Source organism: Poecile atricapillus, chromosome W (assembly GCF_030490865.1).
Source record: "Poecile atricapillus isolate bPoeAtr1 chromosome W, bPoeAtr1.hap1, whole genome shotgun sequence".
Classification (NCBI taxonomy): Eukaryota; Metazoa; Chordata; class Aves; order Passeriformes; family Paridae; genus Poecile; species Poecile atricapillus.
The window spans coordinates 29,597,994-29,615,609 of NC_081288.1; the positions used below are offsets into that span (position 1 = coordinate 29,597,994).

General features: G+C 42.3%; 3 protein-coding genes across 5 annotated transcripts; all 3 read right to left on the reverse strand.

The window, feature by feature from the left end:
- Positions 1 to 684: 684 nt before the first annotated feature.
- Positions 685 to 2,424, reverse strand: LOC131592309 (single-pass membrane and coiled-coil domain-containing protein 3-like). The gene has a single exon (XM_058863724.1). It carries the CDS (start codon positions 2,422 to 2,424, stop codon positions 1,747 to 1,749), a length of 678 nt encoding a protein of 225 aa, XP_058719707.1. The 3' UTR covers positions 685 to 1,746.
- LOC131592307 (ecto-ADP-ribosyltransferase 4-like) lies at positions 2,338 to 9,726 on the reverse strand. 3 transcript variants are annotated; one of them, XM_058863723.1, is made up of 5 exons: positions 9,484 to 9,726; positions 8,505 to 8,951; positions 7,229 to 7,393; positions 4,832 to 4,877; positions 2,338 to 2,438 (listed from the first exon to the last, which is right to left on the reverse strand). In XM_058863723.1, exons 1-5 carry the CDS (start codon positions 9,574 to 9,576, stop codon positions 2,428 to 2,430), a joined length of 762 nt encoding a protein of 253 aa, XP_058719706.1. In that variant the 5' UTR covers positions 9,577 to 9,726; the 3' UTR covers positions 2,338 to 2,427. The 3 variants fall into 3 exon arrangements, 2 of the variants coding, with proteins under 2 accessions (XP_058719706.1, XP_058719705.1); XR_009280584.1 differs by lacking the exon at positions 2,338 to 2,438 and having other exon boundaries at positions 4,838 to 4,877; positions 6,669 to 7,393; XM_058863722.1 differs by lacking the exons at positions 2,338 to 2,438; positions 4,832 to 4,877 and having other exon boundaries at positions 8,234 to 8,951.
- A 2,190-nt stretch (positions 9,727 to 11,916) lies between these two features.
- On the reverse strand, positions 11,917 to 17,567 carry LOC131592484 (osteocalcin-like). Its single transcript, XM_058864025.1, has 4 exons — positions 16,920 to 17,567; positions 16,385 to 16,420; positions 14,459 to 14,528; positions 11,917 to 13,235 (listed from the first exon to the last, which is right to left on the reverse strand). Exons 1-4 carry the CDS (start codon positions 16,984 to 16,986, stop codon positions 13,106 to 13,108), a joined length of 303 nt encoding a protein of 100 aa, XP_058720008.1. The 5' UTR covers positions 16,987 to 17,567; the 3' UTR covers positions 11,917 to 13,105.
- Positions 17,568 to 17,616: the final 49 nt, after the last annotated feature.

Below are 17,616 nucleotides of genomic sequence, written 5' to 3' on the forward strand. Positions count from 1 at the left end.
ATTGCTGTTCTACTGATTCACAGTCTCTTGTCTCTACCCAAGTACCTCTAAACTGTGTGCCACTTGTGTCAGGAGACAAGAGATGTTACATCTTGGAGAAATGATGCCTCAGGTCACCAAGTTATCTGCCACAATACCTCATGTAGGCAAGGCAGTGCTTTTTGCCACCGCTGAAGTGTCTTTCCTGACACACATAGCCCAGTCTGTAGCAGCTCCCAGTTTCTCAGTCCCTGGCATCCACCCTGGGCTTTCTCCCTGATAACTTGGCAGAGCTGTTGAGTGCCAGTAGTTTCGTTGCCCTCTAGTGGCTTTTGTGCATAAAAGGGAAGAGGAGTCAGAAAATATTGAAGTGAGAATCAGAGAATAAAAACCCAACAAAACAAACAAGCAAACTCCCCAAACCCCAGAATGCAAGGGTTGTGAATCTCACCCATCTCTATTTCATAGGCACTATCTAGTTATTAGTAAATTAAGATTGCTAATATTGAATATTAGCAAACATGTATGAATTTGTACATGGTTTTAGTATGGGGGAAGCAAGTATTAAAAAAGGAACCTATGCACAACCCTACTAGATTGGTCTATCATGGATTAAAAAAAAAATATGAATTGCATGTATAACAAAGATTTTAATACTTCTTTATTATTTCGTTTAAGATTGGTTTCCAGACAAAAAAAAAAAAAAAGAATCAAGTACAGAAGAGAGGTTGCAATACTCATGTACATTTTTATTAATTCTGAAATTACCTTTTTTCTAAGATCAAGCAAAAACAATCCACAGCAAATCAGAGCAAGACACTACAATAATGATCTTGCCTGCAGCTTTGATTTTAAAATCTGAAAAATAAGGACAATTGGTATCATATTGTGAAATGCAGAATCTGAGCATTCTTGGCAGTCCCACATTGGTGGGATTAAGTAAAGCACTTGAAAATCAATTTAGTACAACAGGGCTGCAATCTTGCAGGCACTTGTGTATAATCCCACTTTGATCAACAAAACAGCAACTTTGCACAGAAGTTTTTACATGTGGGTTGGCAAGAGCAGAACATTAAAAGCATAAAAAGTTATTCATGGTCAGGCACACCAGGAACACAGCAGCTGGTTTCTCTCAGTTGTGGAGCAAGGTTGTGTGTGTTTGCATGTAGGCCCAGGCTTCTTTTACCTGCCAGTCTACTGGGATTAGAGTTTATTTAAAGAAGATCTCTGGCTGGCTCCTTAGGAGGGCAGAAAATAGCAGTTAAATATGCTTCAGCTAGTCCTTGTAATGAACAGGGAATTCAGTCTATCAGATTTAGCACTAATCCACACTAAGAGTTTAGCAAACACGGATGTCTTCATAAAGCCTCCAGATGCTGTCATGAATTGCCTTGTTGAAATTGTTTTCTCTCATTGTGTTGTCATATTTGATATAGAAACACACCTCCTCACCACTACCAGTCCAGCAGTCTGTATTACTGTCTCTAACATGAATTACAGTTCAAAGTTACCTACAATGCTTCCCAGAAAATAAGCTTAAGGTGCCAAGTATTTGAAATATTGCCCCCCCCAAAACACCTGTAAAACAATTCTCTATTAATATATTTCAGTGCCAGTTTCCTGAATTGTTATTGTTACTGTTCTGCTGCCAGAAATAAGAAAATAAAAAGCCATCAGTAGTTCATTTGTCATAATGAATCAAAAAGGTTTCTGCAGGCATAGCTGCTGCAGCTGCTGTCACAGCAGAAGAGAGAACTCCAGCTTTATTTACTGAACTTGCTGTCTCACCAAAGAAGTTACCTCATGTATGGCACGCTGGTACTTTTCTGAGGCTGCTTTAAACTCAGCCAGGTGCTTCTCGTAGCTTCTCACAGCTGTCAGAAGCTGACTCCTCTCCACAGCTCCCAGGATGGCATGGAGAATCATTTCAAGGCCAAGCCCAATGATGGTAATACTAACTCCCCCAAGAACAGATGCCCCAATCTGAGCAAGGAGACCGATGAGCTTGCTCACAGTGAGAGTTAAATGATTGGAACCAAGAAGTTTGATTGCTACCATTGCAGCTGTTGAAGTTGCTTCTCCAAAAATAATGGAAAAAACTCTCTGGGCTATTGCAATTTTCTCCAGCTCAGGCTCTTTGATGTCATATAGCTTCTGGTACAGCACTGGCTCAAGCTTTTCCTTCATGTCACTATCAATCTTCTGCACCTGATGCTGAACCTCACTCATCACTTGAATGATAATCTCACAGTTTTCCTTGACTGTACCGCTCTCTCGCATCTCAATGGGGGTAATAGCACAGCCCAAGTGTTCATTCAGCACTCCAACCAGCTCGTTTGTTGCATGGAAATTTGTGGACATACAGTCAAGCAATTCCTGATGCAGATGGATCAGTTCTTGCTTTCTCTTGGGATTATCTGGGTAAAGGAGGTCACTCAATGCCATTCTTCATAAATAGGCTACTTCAAGAGAGAAAAGAAATTTCTTAATTCTTAATTCTTACTTTCTTAACACCCTGAACCATAGCCCCTAAAGAGCAGTGAAATGTGCTTTGTCTCTGCCCCACTGGTTCTTTTCATACTGAGCAGGTCAAATCCCAAGACACAGCTTGTAAATGTAGAAATCTTAATTGTTGCTTTGGATTTTTGCCAAATGACTGGAAAAGGACCTTGTAAGATGTTGGGTATGCTCAGAGCAACAAAAATAGCTAACAAATATGTAACGAGCAGATTGGTAAAATGGATGTGGGTTATTGGCAAGATTGAAATTGAAACTGAACCGTGGAAACTGAAGATGGTAGAAGCTGATCTAGTTTACTAAAAATGAAACAATCTCTTCTAATTAGCAAAATTAAAGATGTGGCTTAAAGATTAAAGGGTTGTTCCAGGCACTCTTTTGTATTAGCTTATTTTTTTCCATTTAGTGGCATCCAATTTTTCAGCAGCCATGATGATTGGTAGATATGGTTTGTGTCACAATAAGGGTATTTTATGACAGTATAGCTTTTTCCTTCTAACATTCAAGAGAAAATGTTACTATATAAGCATTCTGTACTTATACTAAGAAGCTCACCCTTGGGAATTCATAGTGAATAGTAAAATCGTCCGTAATAACCCCATCTAATCTATATCCCCCTGCACACATCTCTCACTGTATTTCCTTTCCTGATATTTATTTCTTCATAAACTGTGTGCCAACATAGAGAGTCCAAAGAGACCGAGTTAACAGTGATCATGGAGTTATTCCTCATCACTAAGATTCTGTAATCAACACTGTCACTTCCCTTTGGCCTATGACCAACTGCAAAGTGAAAATGCTTTAGCATGATTTCAGCTTAAATGCAAACATCTTTGCTATGGGGGCAAACTATGAATGAGCAGGATGACTCATTTCTTTGTTGGTACTTTTTATATTCTCAGCCCTCTTATTGCAAATCTGGGCCACTTTTGTGCAGTGCTTTGCATTTTTCTAAGATAAACCTCTTCTTGCTGTTGGTGCCTCCACATCACAGTTAGAGCTACAAATAACTGTGTGTAGGGGACTACCCAGATTTTTCTTCTTAAAAAGATGACTTTGTGCCATTTTGGTCCTTTGTAGTTCCTGCACTATCTGTTAGCTACAAATCATCTGACACTGACCCAGCTGTATTTTACTAAACACACCCTCCCCCACAAGGTCACAGTAGAAAACCAGAATGATTTCCACAATCCCCTGCCAAGTTTTAATCTCAGTGTTGAAATACAAGCCAGTCTGAAAAGAGTTTTTTCCCCCCAATATTTTGCACAGCACTGTGTATTTCTTTCAGCCACTTGCCTTGTATCTCTGCCAAGAGAATAAGCTCTTTAACACATCTTATATAAGCTGCAGGGAGCAAAATACATGTATGGTAAAGGTTTGTGATTTTCAGGAAACATAAAGCCATGATAATGCAGACTATGATTTCATCTCAGTCCTGCCTCAGGGATGTTGCTCTCTGACTCAATGTAATACTAAAACCTTTCCACTCCAGTGGTGTTTTGTTGTAAGGTCATTTGTTTTCCCTTATTAGTAGAAACTGAGAAGACAAATTGTTTTAGAAGGAATAGCACTTACTTCAACAAACATTTTACATACTAAACAGGTTTTGAGAAGACTTCTTATAGCTTTCTAGCTTCTTATAGCTGCTCTAGATTTTATATCTCCTAATGCTAAAATTACTTCTTACTCCTCACATTAACACTTTTTTTTTTTTTTTTTTTATTTTTATATTTTCCTTCTAGAATTAGGCAGGCCACATATATTTCTGTATTTTGATTTCTCCAGCTCCAGGAAGATTTACCACAGAGACTTTTCTAATTAAACATTTACACTGCCTACCTGGTTTGGTCTGAATGCTCCTGTTGAAATGTGTATGGGATAGTAACTTCAGCCTGTTTCCCCTCTGCTCGCCTGGTGTTTTCCAGCAGCATGTGATGAGTTAGGGATATAGAGGCTGGGCTTCAGCTGTGTCCTGTGCCTGCCTGCCTGTCAGTCATTAATTCTATTGTGCGCTGTTTACCCAGATTCATCTAATTTTCTTCCTCCTCTCCCTTCCTTCCAATTTTAAGAGAATTTAATTTACTTAATGCTAGTTCCCAATTGCTAGATCCTCCAAAAGCCTTCTGTTCGTGGAGAGAATGGGCACAGCACAAATCCCTCCTGCCTGCAGCAGAGGTGCCATCACAGGCACCTACAGCCATGGCTGAAAGGGGATGGTGTTACTTGCTGTCCTCAGAACATAAAAGGTGTAGCACTTCGAATAGATGCAGGATTATGTTTTCTTACTGGGATTCATAAATTTCTATTGTTTATAAATATAAACATCAATACTTACCTATGCCTTGAAATAGCAAGTTTTTGCATTGACTGCTTTTGTATGCCTGCAAATTACAGAAGAAAAATTGAATAGTCCCACATAAACAGAAAAATAGATACCACAGACAGTGAAAACAGGCTTTGTCTGTTCCAGTAAGATAAGCTTGTACATATGCCTTCAACCAAGCTAGATATCTTTCATGTTCTTGTCCTTAGAAAGGTGGACCTGCAGCCCACAAGGGTTTAATCAGGAATACTGCTTCCACTATAGAGGATGGCTGAGTTCTCAGATGAAAATATAAGATGAAGCATAAAATGAGTGCTCTGCAATTGTTAACATGTTTTCACCTGAAAGCTGAGCTGCTGTATTCAACCCAAATGAATACAGAGTGCCAAACTGTCTTGTTGTCAGAGCTGTGGGCACGAGAACATAAACTGAAAAAGAACACTAAATGATTTAACTGCTATATTTCTGGAAATATCAATTAGTTGTGACTGCTGAGTGTTTTCCACTGAGAATGCCCTGTAGTCCTGAAATACTTTGTGTGATATTAAACTGAATTGAATTGATCAGGCTGGCAACTGCCTGTGTGTCACATTCTGGAAACTGGTTGCAGGTCTTCAGTGTTTGCAGTGGATGCAAATTCTTTTCTTCCAGAACCCTCATCATTTGAAACATGGCAGAAAAGAATTTGATCAATATGAAGGCAGTTTTGTTCCTGCTTTACTCTGGGTCTTTTAGGAAGGTTAATAGCTGTTATTTCAGGCCTATTAAATTGGAGGAAAAGACTTGATCTGCAGCATCTGTCACCCTTCCTTGCTGCAATTTGCCAGGTCTTTGATGCCATGAGAGTAGAAGAAGTGGTGTGGAGGCCCAGACTCAGCTTTGAACAGCAGTGAAAGCTAAAATCAGTTTTGCCATTTCACACAATTTCACACCCAAAGAAATGGAAGGAAAGGCAGATGGTTGAACTGAGTTCTGAAAAAAAATATCTTTAGAAGTACCCAGTGGGACAGGAAGTTAGAATTGTTTGCACACTTCTGACTACACATCTCTCCACAGCAATAGCTGATGAAACATGTCTGCTGCAACCAGTCTAGCTTTAAAGGGCTCTGGCACAAGCAAAGGCAGAAACATCAGGAGCAGTCTCTGAGCCACACACTGGCCCCGGACTTTATCTCTAGTTGGCCTTGTGAGAACTTGTAGGTGCAAGCTGAAGGACATAACTTTCTTAGCAGTCAAAATGCTATCATGATGGGCACCCAAGCAAGGAGAATGTTTTGTGCTTCCACCTATCAAGAGATGCTTGCCACCTAGTCTGTGTATTAACTGACTAATATAAATCACTTTTAAGGGACTGTAGCCTGAAAAAAAGTGGCATTACTCAGTCTTCAATTGCTTTGTCTGTATCTATTTTTTTGCTGTATCTATTTCCGCCTCTCAAAAACAAGAGATTAATTCTGTGTAGACCCACCAGTATATACAAATTGAAGGATTATAGTTCTGAGGATGATGTAAAGTAGTTTTCTTACTGGGATTTATACAAATTTACCAATTAGGTCTTACACAAATTTACCAAAAAACACCAAAATGTAAGAATAATTAATTTACAGCACTTCCCTTACTTTGAAGACTGCAGGTCAAAGTCATTCTTCCTGCAGCCATCAGAGTATCCATACTTATAGCTGTTTACACCATATTTTGCTGGCTGCTTGCCAAGATCCCAGAAAACACTATCAAGAAACTTTTCTATGTTTTATTCCAACTAATGTCTTGGGGAAGAATGGGTCAGGTGAGTTAGCAGTTTGGATAATTGATTTCAGAAATGTAACAATCTAGCCAAAAATATATCCACCTTTATTCCTCTGTAATTCTCCTGTAATAATGCCTTCTGGATCTCCTCTTGTTTGTTTTTCAGAGTCAGACACCACTCCAAAAGTGTTAGCCCACCTTGGTTTTAAGAGTGCAAAGAAAGGCTGTTCAGGGTCTGCCAGAATCTGAACAACTTAATGTACTTCTCTGTCTCTTCAGCCAGCACAGTAATCCGACTCCTCCATGCACATCTTGGCACCAACTTTCCCTGCACTCAAAGGACATATGCACAGCTGCCCAGTTACCCACTTGACTTTACTGCCATGGTGCCTTCTACATCCCACAGACAGAACTTTCTCATTTCTCACTAAAAGTAAAGATGTTAAGAGATCTGTAAGGAATCCAAAGTCCCTGTGTGTCTTTCCTGAATGCCTCAGAATAAAGCAGTCTACAGTGCAGGTTACTCCTAATCTAGTCTTCAGAAAGGCCATAGAACTTTCTTCCTACTTGAATGGGTCCAGAGAATGTCTGTTTTGATGAACCAGACTGAATGTTTCAGTCTTGGCTGGAGAGTTACATCTGAAAGCAAAGGGAAGATTGAACCTTCTGTAGCAGCAGGAACTCCATAGGCTTCTTGCTATTCAAGGGCACGTGTATGGATGCAGCCAGAGAATCAGAGACTGTGGGCCAAGCACAGGGAAACTCCAAGCACACCAGGGAGAATGGCAGAGGTGAGTGCAGTATAACCACTGTTCTCGCTTCTTGAAGCTGAAAGAAAGTAAAGAGAGCAGTCATTTAGACCTCTGTTCACTGCCTAAAGCTTTTTGCTTTTGCTAACACAGCCTTTGCCCACGAAGGTCATTTTCTCAGCTCTATTATTTTGGCTTTGGAGGCACAAACCCTCATTTCTAAATGTTTGTTTTGAGCTCAAATATTGCATTGATACACTACTGTTGTATAAAGTGACAAAAGCAAGAGTCCTGGGCTGGTGGTAGACTCACAGATAGGCAGGGATGTGAAACAGGCCCCATGAGGTATTCCAGTATAGAGTTCTCTCTATAACCAGGAAACTCAGTGTGTTCTTTGTCAAAGAATACATTTTCTCCCTTCTGCCTCAGGAGAGAGGTCACTGCTAAAGTGACAGTAGCTTTGTTTACACTTCTCTCAGCTTGCCAGAGATAAGTGTAGAAGTAGTAGCTTGCCAGAGTAGTAGTGGACCAAAGCCTAGAATAGTCCTGAGGCTTGAAGCAGCATTACAAGACACCAGCACAGATTACTTGGTTCAAGCAAATCTCACCCACTCTTCCAACAAGAATGGTGGGGACCCAAAGGCATGAGTCCTGAAATATCCTTGTAACAAAACATGGGATAAATGGGAGCTGCAAAAAACCATGAGCCCTGCTGTTTATTCATCTTTATTGTGCTGGGGGCCTGTCCCAGGTTCCACAGCAAACAGGTAAAAGCTGGGTCTTGCAGTTCTTGTAGGCAAACCCAGCAGGCAAGGTACAGCTTTGGCCTTGAGTGTGGCCCCATGTAGGTGCAGCTGGGGGCTGCCTGGGGCAGTGGTGACCAGACTGTGCCCCCTTTGCACGAGAGCCTGTATAATACCTTCCACCAGCTGGCACTGGTACTTGCTGGAGTTCCCCACAGAATGCAGATGCAGCCAGTTGCCCTGCCAGGTCTGAAAGAAGCTTTTGACAAGAAATATCTCATAAGGGGGAATGAGGACTTCCTTCTCAGATATGTGATAAGAAAAGCCTTGCATAGCTGCTCCCAGGCAGGTGGTCACAGTGAACAAAGTTTCATTCCCAAACTTCTCGGCTTCACTCCTGTGGCGGGAGGTAGAAGTAAAATGTCCAAATCGCACCCTGCTGCCTACCTTGGCCTCGATATGTAAGTCCTTTACACCCCTGTGCACCTGGTAGCACTTATGTTCCCCCCTACTGCTCTGCCATTCCTTCAATATCTGGATAGCAGTTGTTAGGTAGAAGTGAAAATATTTAAAACTGAACTTGTGTCTGTAGTGCTCTGGAGAGATTCCTGATGTAGATGTAGCCCGTTTCAGCTGCAAGTGCAAGGAGGAGTTCATGGTGTAAGCCATGAGGACTATGGCATGGCTGACACGCATTTCCCTCAGGAGACCTACAGGGCTCTTTAGCAAAACCTCCTGAGCCTTCTTCCAGAGACGAAAGTAGTCCTTGTTATCAGCTATTTCCTTTTGAAAATAGTCTCCTTGCTCCAGTTCTTCCATCATCTCCTCTCTGCACCCCAGGTACTGGTCATCAAAGGAATGCAGAGCCATATCCATCAGGGTGGGAGACATAGCCTGCAACATGAAAGCAAATGAAGATTATCATCAGAAGTGTGAATGTCTTGTGTATCTTTGTGGACGCAAGCCAAATTTTTACCCTTTCCTTGCCTCTTTGTTATTCTTGGCAGAGCAAGCAAGGTGGGTAACAAATCTTTAGCAAGACCTTCCTGAGCAACCTCAGGTTATTGTCTGTGCACAAATCACAGGCAAATACTAGTCAGGATGTCAGAGCTCTTATTTGATATGGATGTGCTGCATTGAAATCTCCAGGGGCATTGGTCAATTTAGACAGGCTGGAAAAGGAGAGGAAAGATTCCATGAGACCTACTCACAAACACTCCATGAAGTAATCTGGCTGCAAACAAGAGCGAAATTCCAACCAAGTAGCTAAAACAAGTTAAGACAGGTAAGAAATGTAACAGAGGAACAGAAAGAAGAAAAGTTAATATTGAACCCAAAGCTCCTTAAAGTACCTGTTTCAAATGAAAAAACAAAAAAAATTGTGATATAAGCAATTCCATTATTTCAAATAAAGAACAATATTTACCTCTTTTACCAGTATTTGTGAGAAGATCAGCAACAAGAGGCTACCCAGTGCCACCAGCTTCCCAGAGTCCACCAAAGAGACTGAATAGAACATTTTTTTTTAAGGAAATGTATTTTGCACCTGTTTCTTTCTGTTTTTCTTTGAACTAGAAAATTCTGCAGTTTGTAATTTGCACTCAGGTTTTGGTGGCTGTTCTTCAACCAGAGATCATTTGCCAAATTCTCACTGCAATTCAGAAGTCATTAATCAATTCCAAGCAGACAATTTACTGGTAGAAATGTGCCCAAAATCCATAAGGAAATGTCTGGCTGCACCAACTTCAGCTGTCATGAGTGTCCATCACCTTGATAGTTCTTTTAATTCCAAGGTACTTGGTGTTGCTCTTGCAAAAAAGGGAGAAAACCATGTCTTGGAGACATCTAAGGCACTTCTCCTGAGGAGGGATGTATCAGGGTGACCACTCTCTGGTTAAGAGTTTAAAAACCCCTTTTAAAGAAGTTGACTCTGATAGAGCCAACACAGAAATGCAGGGTAGGTTGGGATCCCATCTGGAAGCAGCGATAACCTAACTCTCCTTCTCCTTATCACCCCCTGGTTTCTACTCATGTTCTGCCAATCCTACTCTTACACCACTGCAGAGTGGAACCTTGTTGGACTGTTTCCATTGGGCACAGGCAAAATGAGATTCAGATTCTGTGCTGAGACAAACCTTTCTCTAGCAGCTGCTTTCTAGACAACCTTCCAAACCCTGGCAGGGAGTTATTCATCCACAGAGCCCCACGGCCTCTGATAACTCTTCTGTATGGAAAAAGAGCCAAGAACTATCAAGGCTCTGGTTCTGACTACAGAAAAGTGAAGCCCATTTTCCATGGCCTGATAATGATAGGCTGGGTGAGGAGGGCACCTCCAGACATGGAGTGATTCCCTGAGATAGGGGTCGTTTGTGAAGCTGCTTGGATCCTGTGGACATAGCATCTGCAAAATATTGCTGAAAAGGGGTGGGAGGTGGCACAAAGGTCTCATATTGGGCTCCTTTCAAAGCAGTTGCTGCTGCTGACAATATCTGCAGTCCCTGGTGACATGAGATGATGCCATGAAGCGCTATACTAAGTGATGGATGCAGACTACCTACTTCTCCAGCCTGGAATTTCTCTGTTATCTTGGGCTGTATTTCAGAAAGTTGTTGTTTTACTGCTAAAAGTGAGTCCACAGGAGGGCTCACGAATTTATTGAGAGACAACTCTACCTCTGTTTGTGTAGAGATAAAAGAGACCTAAACTAAGACAGGCTCTCATGGGAGCTTGGCAATAATGATAAACACCCCCACTAAAATGTCAGTTCAGCTGCATATATTCCATTTGTAAATGATATCCCCGTTTTTCCCCTCTGACCCGTAAGTGAATGTTTAGTATGAAGGGAACCAGCAGGAAAGGAATTTGCATTTTCAAACGCTTTAGAAGTAACTCTGTGAGTTGTAAGCAAAGTTATTGCTAAATACAACAAATGCAGCGGCCGTGAGATGGCAGCAGAGGATTTGTGGCGGTGCTTAGCGCTGCACCAACCAAGGGAAAATCGAATTCCTCCATTTCAGCGGTAAATTTGTAACGTGATCTGAGTGCTCAGATCTCCAAAGGTCATAATGACTCACGCCCACGAAGATATCTGATGACACAGAGTAGATGACATAATGGAGGCGTCCGGGTGTAACTTTTTTTGCCTGAAAAAAATATTTACTGAAAGGGGGAGAAAAAAAATACAAAACTAACAGAAAAATGCAAATACGGACAGGAAACTTTTTGTGCTAACAAAACCACACAACAAAAACAAAAAGCCCTATTTTATTAGTACACTGGATATTTGGATTATGCTAATCTCTCTAGTATCTTTCCAAGCAAAAAATTCATTGTTTTCAATAAAGCATTCTTAGTTTTTACTAGACGGCCTTCAGAGGAGTTTTTCTGTGAGCCGTGAAGCCCCATTAGTTTATGTCACTAGAGGAACCAGTCACAGGTGTTTGACCAAGACAAGCAGAGATATTAATTGTCTTCTCCTTGGCCAAGATCAGCATCACCAGTGCAAGCCACAGCAGCTTGCCATGCAAGGCTCACACTGGCAGCCATCTCTGCACACTTATCATGTGTCCTTACCTCAGCACAAGGCTTTTCAGAGAAACGCTGATCTGAGTAGGTGGTGAGTCAGGTAAAGCCTGGCCCTCCTCTTCCCCAGTGTCACAGAGCGCTGAACCTATGCCCTGAATTTTTAATGTCATCGTTTCTGATTCACACTGGGCCATGGCAGGGGAAAAGGAGTCCTCATGCACTGGGTTCCTTCTCCTCAGGGCTCACAAAAGCAGGCTGTGTCTTCCAGGCATCTCTTTTACCACAGGTAGAGGTTGTACACAGGAACAGAAAGAAGCAGCACACCAACTCACTTTACATAAGCAGTATTTATTGCAATTAGCAGTTGGGGATGGTTGCACCAGCTTACATGTAACCAGAGAGATTTGGTCTCTGCAAGTTTCCTGAGCATCAGCAGTCCCCGTCCTTGGAGGTGTGATCTGCCATCCACCTCTCCGGGAAAGAAAGCTGACAGAGTATATTAGTAGTATATTCCATATATAATATATATATTTAGCTACCAATTGTCTTGAATAAACAAAAAACTGCCCCAATTTCAATCCATCCTTGAACCAACTTTTTTTAAATTTCATAATGCTTATAGCTTTCTTTTCTTCTTTTTTTATATTTTTTTTTAGCTGTTTAGATACTTTCAGTTTTCAGCATAAATACAAAAGCAACAGAGGAGAAGAGGTTTTGGTTTTTTTTTCTGTTCTGCTGAGTATTTTTAGTTTCACTAGAAACTGGTTGAAAAAAAAAAAACAAAACCAAAAACCAAGAGAATTCAAGGCCTTTTTTTTAAAGTCATGAAAAGCAACACACAAATGCAAGGGCTCATCTAAAAGGACTCCTTAAACACACCTTTTGGGATTTATTTATTGTTACTATACAGGCAAAGTTTATGACAGAGTAATCAGAAGAGTGTACCAGAAGCTGATTGCTATCTATGCAAGAGTATTTGCACACTTCTATCTTTATAAAATTATCCTACTGCAATGCATATTTAATGTGATTATACTACATAAAAATACTGAACTTTCCCACTAATTGGAACAGGTGTTCTTCCTTCTTCATAGTGAGCATTCCAGGATCAGATCCATCACATTGTGACATTCTTCTTACATAATCTTCCTGTATTTTGCAGAAGAGGGTAGGAGATCTAGTGATGTTTCTAAGGCATGCAGTGGTTATCTTGAAAGTAATCACCATTTTTCATCTATTGTGTGCTGGGGATTCAGGTGGAAGGAAGTAAGACAGAGTCTCCTGGTGAAGCTCAAAATACCACAAAAGATGTCTGAATAGAGACTTTATTGATGAAAGGAAGAAAGTTAATGAAAACTCAACAAGTGGGATAATCCCTGCCTTGGTGTTCCAGCTGGTTAGGGAGACTGCAGAAGAAGATGCTGGTCCAGGTGCTTTCCTTCCTTCCTTCCCAACCACAGCCTTCCTTCTCCTGTGGGGTTCGGAGTGTTCCAAGCCAAACGAGTGGAGATGCCTTCCCATCCTCAGTATCTCCCAAAGAAGCGGTTGTAGGCCAAGGCAAATCCCACTTGGTCAGAGAGATAGTCACAGGGTGGGTAGTTTTCACAGCGCTCATGCATCTGCTCCATCGGACTTTTATAATACTCGAAGTACCTGGAGCAGACAAAGACAGAAATGCCATTCTCCAGTTTCAGCCAAGCAGCTGGTGACCACTCACACACCTGACACTGACATGAAAGAATTGACCTCCAGGGTGACCCAAAAGAGGGCTGGTCATGCTGACTTAAATATCTGCTTACACAGGGATAGGCTACTTAATCAGTGCTGGGAAATACAGGATTGAACCCAACTTAAATCAATTTGCTCTTGAGGTTTTATCAGCAAAGGATATCACAGAATCTGTAAGGATTTGAGTTTTGGTTTTGTTTTTTTTTTTGTCTTCAATCTCATTCCCCAGCTACCCAGAATTAATTAATTTATTTATTTATTTATTTACTTACTTATTTACTTATTTATTTTATTACTTCCTTCTTACCTTTATTTTTGCCCACTAGCCATCATTTTCCTTTAGCTTAAACACTTTTCTCTAATTATCCTCACTTCTGTTGTAGACAGGAGCACTATCCCCGTGTAGTTTTTTTCTTCTGTTCTTTTTGCCAGGCTAAGAAAGCCCAAATATTTTAGTCTCAGCTGCACACTTTGGGTGTCATTCTCAGTTCTTCTTCTAAGTTTGGTTAATCTTTCCTGAAGACTGTACACACCACCGCAGAAGTCCCAACAGTATCTCATGAATTTTTACTTTATTTCTGTATTGGAAAGAGTAGCTTAACAACCTGTTCCAGGAAACATATGGAGAACATCCTTGCATTACCTGAAAATTTCTCAAATAACTAGGATTTCTCCAAACCTTTGTGTCTACTTTCTGCACAAGTAAACGTATGTTCTACAGCTTCAGAAGGAACAGCCAATCTGACCTATCCTCACTCCTGCAACAAAGCTGTGCTTCCTTTGTGGGAAACCAGAGGCAATGACCAAGGCTCTGTGATTTTCATTATTCTAAAAATTGGTTCTGATGACCCTGTAGGTTGGGGCAGCTTCTAACTTGTATCCCACTGTCTCCATGGCTAGCACAGTTAGTGCTGTCTTTCTCTCTGGGAGGAGTACTAGAGTCCATCTATGAGCCTTCAAATGGGTTTTAATGAAAAAAAAAGAACCATTTTGAACTGAATGTCTCCTACCACCTTTTTCCTTCAATACATGAATGAAATAACATAGCTGTACAACAAATTAATGCCTTGTCATGCCCTATGGCCTTCCCATCCCCTCTTCAGAACAGACCCAGAGTCCAGCTCACAGCCCAGCTCCTCAGTTGTTACCATTCGTAAGGGCTGGATCTCTTCTTCCTCTTCACAAAGGCATTGGCAACTTCTCTTTTAATCTTGATGCCTGTCAAGAGAGAACACAGCAGGTTGGAGATGCAGCACTGAAGCACACAGGCCAGTCTAACCTCTGAAAATTAGAATCTACTTTCTTCACAAGCAAATGATGCCACAAACTCTCCTAATGATCTGTTCAACTCTCCCCATCCCACTGCCCACTCAAAATTCCCTCCTCACTGCAGCCTTCACATCTTCATGAAGCAAGGTTTTTTTTCTGTCATAAACTCAATTTCCTTATCGCACAGCATAATCTGTGTCTACAGCAAATGTGCAGAAGGCATAAATTATGAATAAGAATAAAATTAGAAGAATGACACCCTCTCTCCCTGCCCTACTTAATTTTAGAATCTTGGCTTCCTTTCTGTGTCTTGACTCAGACTAAGAATGATGTGGGATACCAACCAGAAGACCTTAAAGCACCTCCGGTGAGCCATGAGCAGCAGGCAGCATGCAGAAATACCAATGCTCACATGTACAGAGTTCCACGAAAGGTGAAGACTATAAAGTAGTGACAGTAAACATCACCCAGTGAGAAATACACCCAAGATGTGCAAAGATCCCAGCATTAAGGACCTGGAGAGCATAAGAGGTGTTTCAGCCATGAGAGCATTTGTCCCTGCTCTCCACTAACACATCATGTGTGCACCTTTTCTCCTTTGATTTATTGTTGTGCCAACACCCTGGTGCTGTGAAAGACCCCACAAACACCAGGTACAGCCCCTTCCCAGCCCGAGCCAGGGCTCAGCACAGCACAACCTCGCTCCATGGGGTGGTCTCACAACAGCAGAGGTGCCCAGGTGCTGGTACAGCAGCAACACAGGCAGCTGCACACCAACACACATTTCAGCATGGAAACTGGAAAATTGTTGCTGTCTCTGGGGGAAGAAATATTCTAAAACCTCTGCCTGTGGGGAGATGGTGGGGTTTGTCCCTTCCTGTGTCATCATGGAGTGTCTGGCAGTGTTTCTCTTTGGAGGTGGGAGGTATCCCATCTCTGGCAAACTGAGGTTTAGTCTGGATCAAAATACTAACTACACAGAAACTTCCAGTTAATGAGTTGTCAGAAAGAACCACCTTTCCCTGAACAGTCTTTACTTTTTTTTTTTCTCTCTTTCCCAATTTGTGTTTGTGTTGGCTCACTGGAAAAATACCAGCTTTCATGCTTCTCAGCAGCAATGTTATCCTTTAAAGTGTGAGAAAGGAGAGACACGAGAGAACAAAAAGGATTTTCCGTACAGATTTCTGCCAGGATCAGCTTGCTGCAAAAGCTGTGAACAACCCAAGGTGCAAATCCCAGCATCCCAGGTGACCTGACAGGAGGGACTGCAGCCCTCAGGAGCAGCCAAGGAAACTCTCTCTTTCAGAGGTTTCCTTGTTGCAGGATTTGTCAGGGACATCACAATCCCTAGATGTGGGAGCTTCTGCTCTCAGAACAGCCTGGGGATGCAGCGGTCACTCTGGGCAGGTCTCTGAGGCCAGGTCAGAGGAGGGAGACTCCACCAACACAACTCTGTTTCACAGAAGGCAGGTGCATCCAGCTGCTAACAACCTGCCTCACTCATGCCTTGCCAGGGCACTGCTAAGGGGTTGTGGAGATGCAGCCTCTGGCACCAGCCCACCCTGAGGGATACTGGCCTTGCTGGCACAGGGACACTGGCCACCCACGTGTCACCTGCTCGCGTGCTGCTCTGCATTGCTGCACGTGCTCCAGCACCTCAGGGACTGCAGACTTAGGGACAGAAAAGGAAAGAGTTAGAGAGGGACTCAGCATGGTTCTTGTTCAGCCCTCAAACCTGTCAAAGGGAAGAAAGAGGGCAGATGTGGGAGAATGGAGCTGAGCATCAGTCAGTATGATATACTCACTGTCAGCGCTGAGAGATGCGGAGGGTTCTTTGGGATCTAGAAGACAGACAGACAGACAGACAGAAAGGAGTCTGCTTGTGAGTCCTTCTATGCTTGTGGGTCGTCCTCCCCTGTAACTGAATCCCACCACTAACTGGCCAAATCCAGCTCCCCCCACTTACATAGAAGGTCTGTTTTTCCCAAAATGGTTTTATTAACATTCACCATTTAGAGAGAGACTAAATGATAAACCAGTTGAAATATTAAACATATTAAAATGTTCAAATTCTCTGCTGCAATTCAATATGCAACTGAGGTGGGGGTGAGTGGGTATTGACCAGTGGAGGAAAATGCCCAGCAAAAGACGGGTCTCAGTTCCCAAGCCCTCTCTCATCCATGACTCTCTCTCCAACAGAGATCTGAAGTCGTGAAATGACTGCTGATGCATCTCCTCCCCCCCAAAACTCCGTGTCTCTCCCAGTTTGCAGGGAGGCTGACAGAAGGCTGCAGGGTTCAGCAGCACTCTGAGAGCCTTCCTGGGAAGATGTCCCCTTACCTTTCTCACAACAGCAGAGTGCTGCCAGGGCCAGCGTCACGATCAGCAGTGCCAGCAGACTCCTCATGTCTTCTTTGGCTGAGCTACTCTCCCTAACCTCAGAGCTTTCCTGGAGGTTATTGAAGTTCTCCGGAGCTTGCTTTTGGGCAGCAGTTTATATCCTGTGATTTCTTGGAGAGATCAGGGATCTGGCTTGTGTTCCTGTGTCTGCGCTCCAAAACAAAGCCCATCCTTTGGGCCAGGAGATACTTGGTCCTGGCAGTCATTTTGGCATCCATCTCATGACTCAGGGCAATTCCAGAAGATTTTATCTGAGGTTTAAATGGGGCTGTTGAAGAAAAACAACTGGATATAAAAAATCATTTTTCTTACAAACTTCAAAGCCATTCAGTCATGCTGGAAAGCCAGGGGAGAGACCAGCACACACTGAAGTAGAGCAATTCTTTTCACATGATGGGGCTTTCTCATGTGGAGCTTCTCAAATGAGACTGAACACAATGGTGACTATTTCCTCCACCCCACCTTGGCTCATTACCCTGAGAGTAAAGGAACCTGTAAATTAGTTTGCATCAGGGCAAACACAGTAGCTCTTCAGACAGTTTCACAGTGTCACCAAATCACTTCAGAGAGATGAGATTTTTATACTTTTAGGAACTTTGGAAGTCAGTTTGAGGGAAGATCTTTATATTTTCCTCCT

Coding starts and splice junctions, on each gene's coding strand:
- LOC131592309 (XM_058863724.1), bottom strand. CDS start 2,424: ATGGCATTGAGTGACCTCCTTTACCCAGATAATCCCAAGAGAAAGCAA.
- LOC131592307 (XM_058863722.1), bottom strand. CDS start 9,576: ATGTTCTATTCAGTCTCTTTGGTGGACTCTGGGAAGCTGGTGGCACTG. Junction 8,952..9,483: donor CACAAATACTGGTAAAAGAG/GTAAATATTGTT, acceptor TTCATGTTGCAG/GCTATGTCTCCCACCCTGAT. Junction 7,394..8,233: donor CCAGTGCCAGCTGGTGGAAG/GTATTATACAGG, acceptor ACTTTCTTTCAG/CTTCAAGAAGCGAGAACAGT.
- LOC131592484 (XM_058864025.1), bottom strand. CDS start 16,986: ATGAGGAGTCTGCTGGCACTGCTGATCGTGACGCTGGCCCTGGCAGCA. Junction 16,421..16,919: donor ACTCTGCTGTTGTGAGAAAG/GTAAGGGGACAT, acceptor TCTGTCTTCTAG/ATCCCAAAGAACCCTCCGCA. Junction 14,529..16,384: donor CGCATCTCTCAGCGCTGACA/GTGAGTATATCA, acceptor CTCTCTTGACAG/GCATCAAGATTAAAAGAGAA.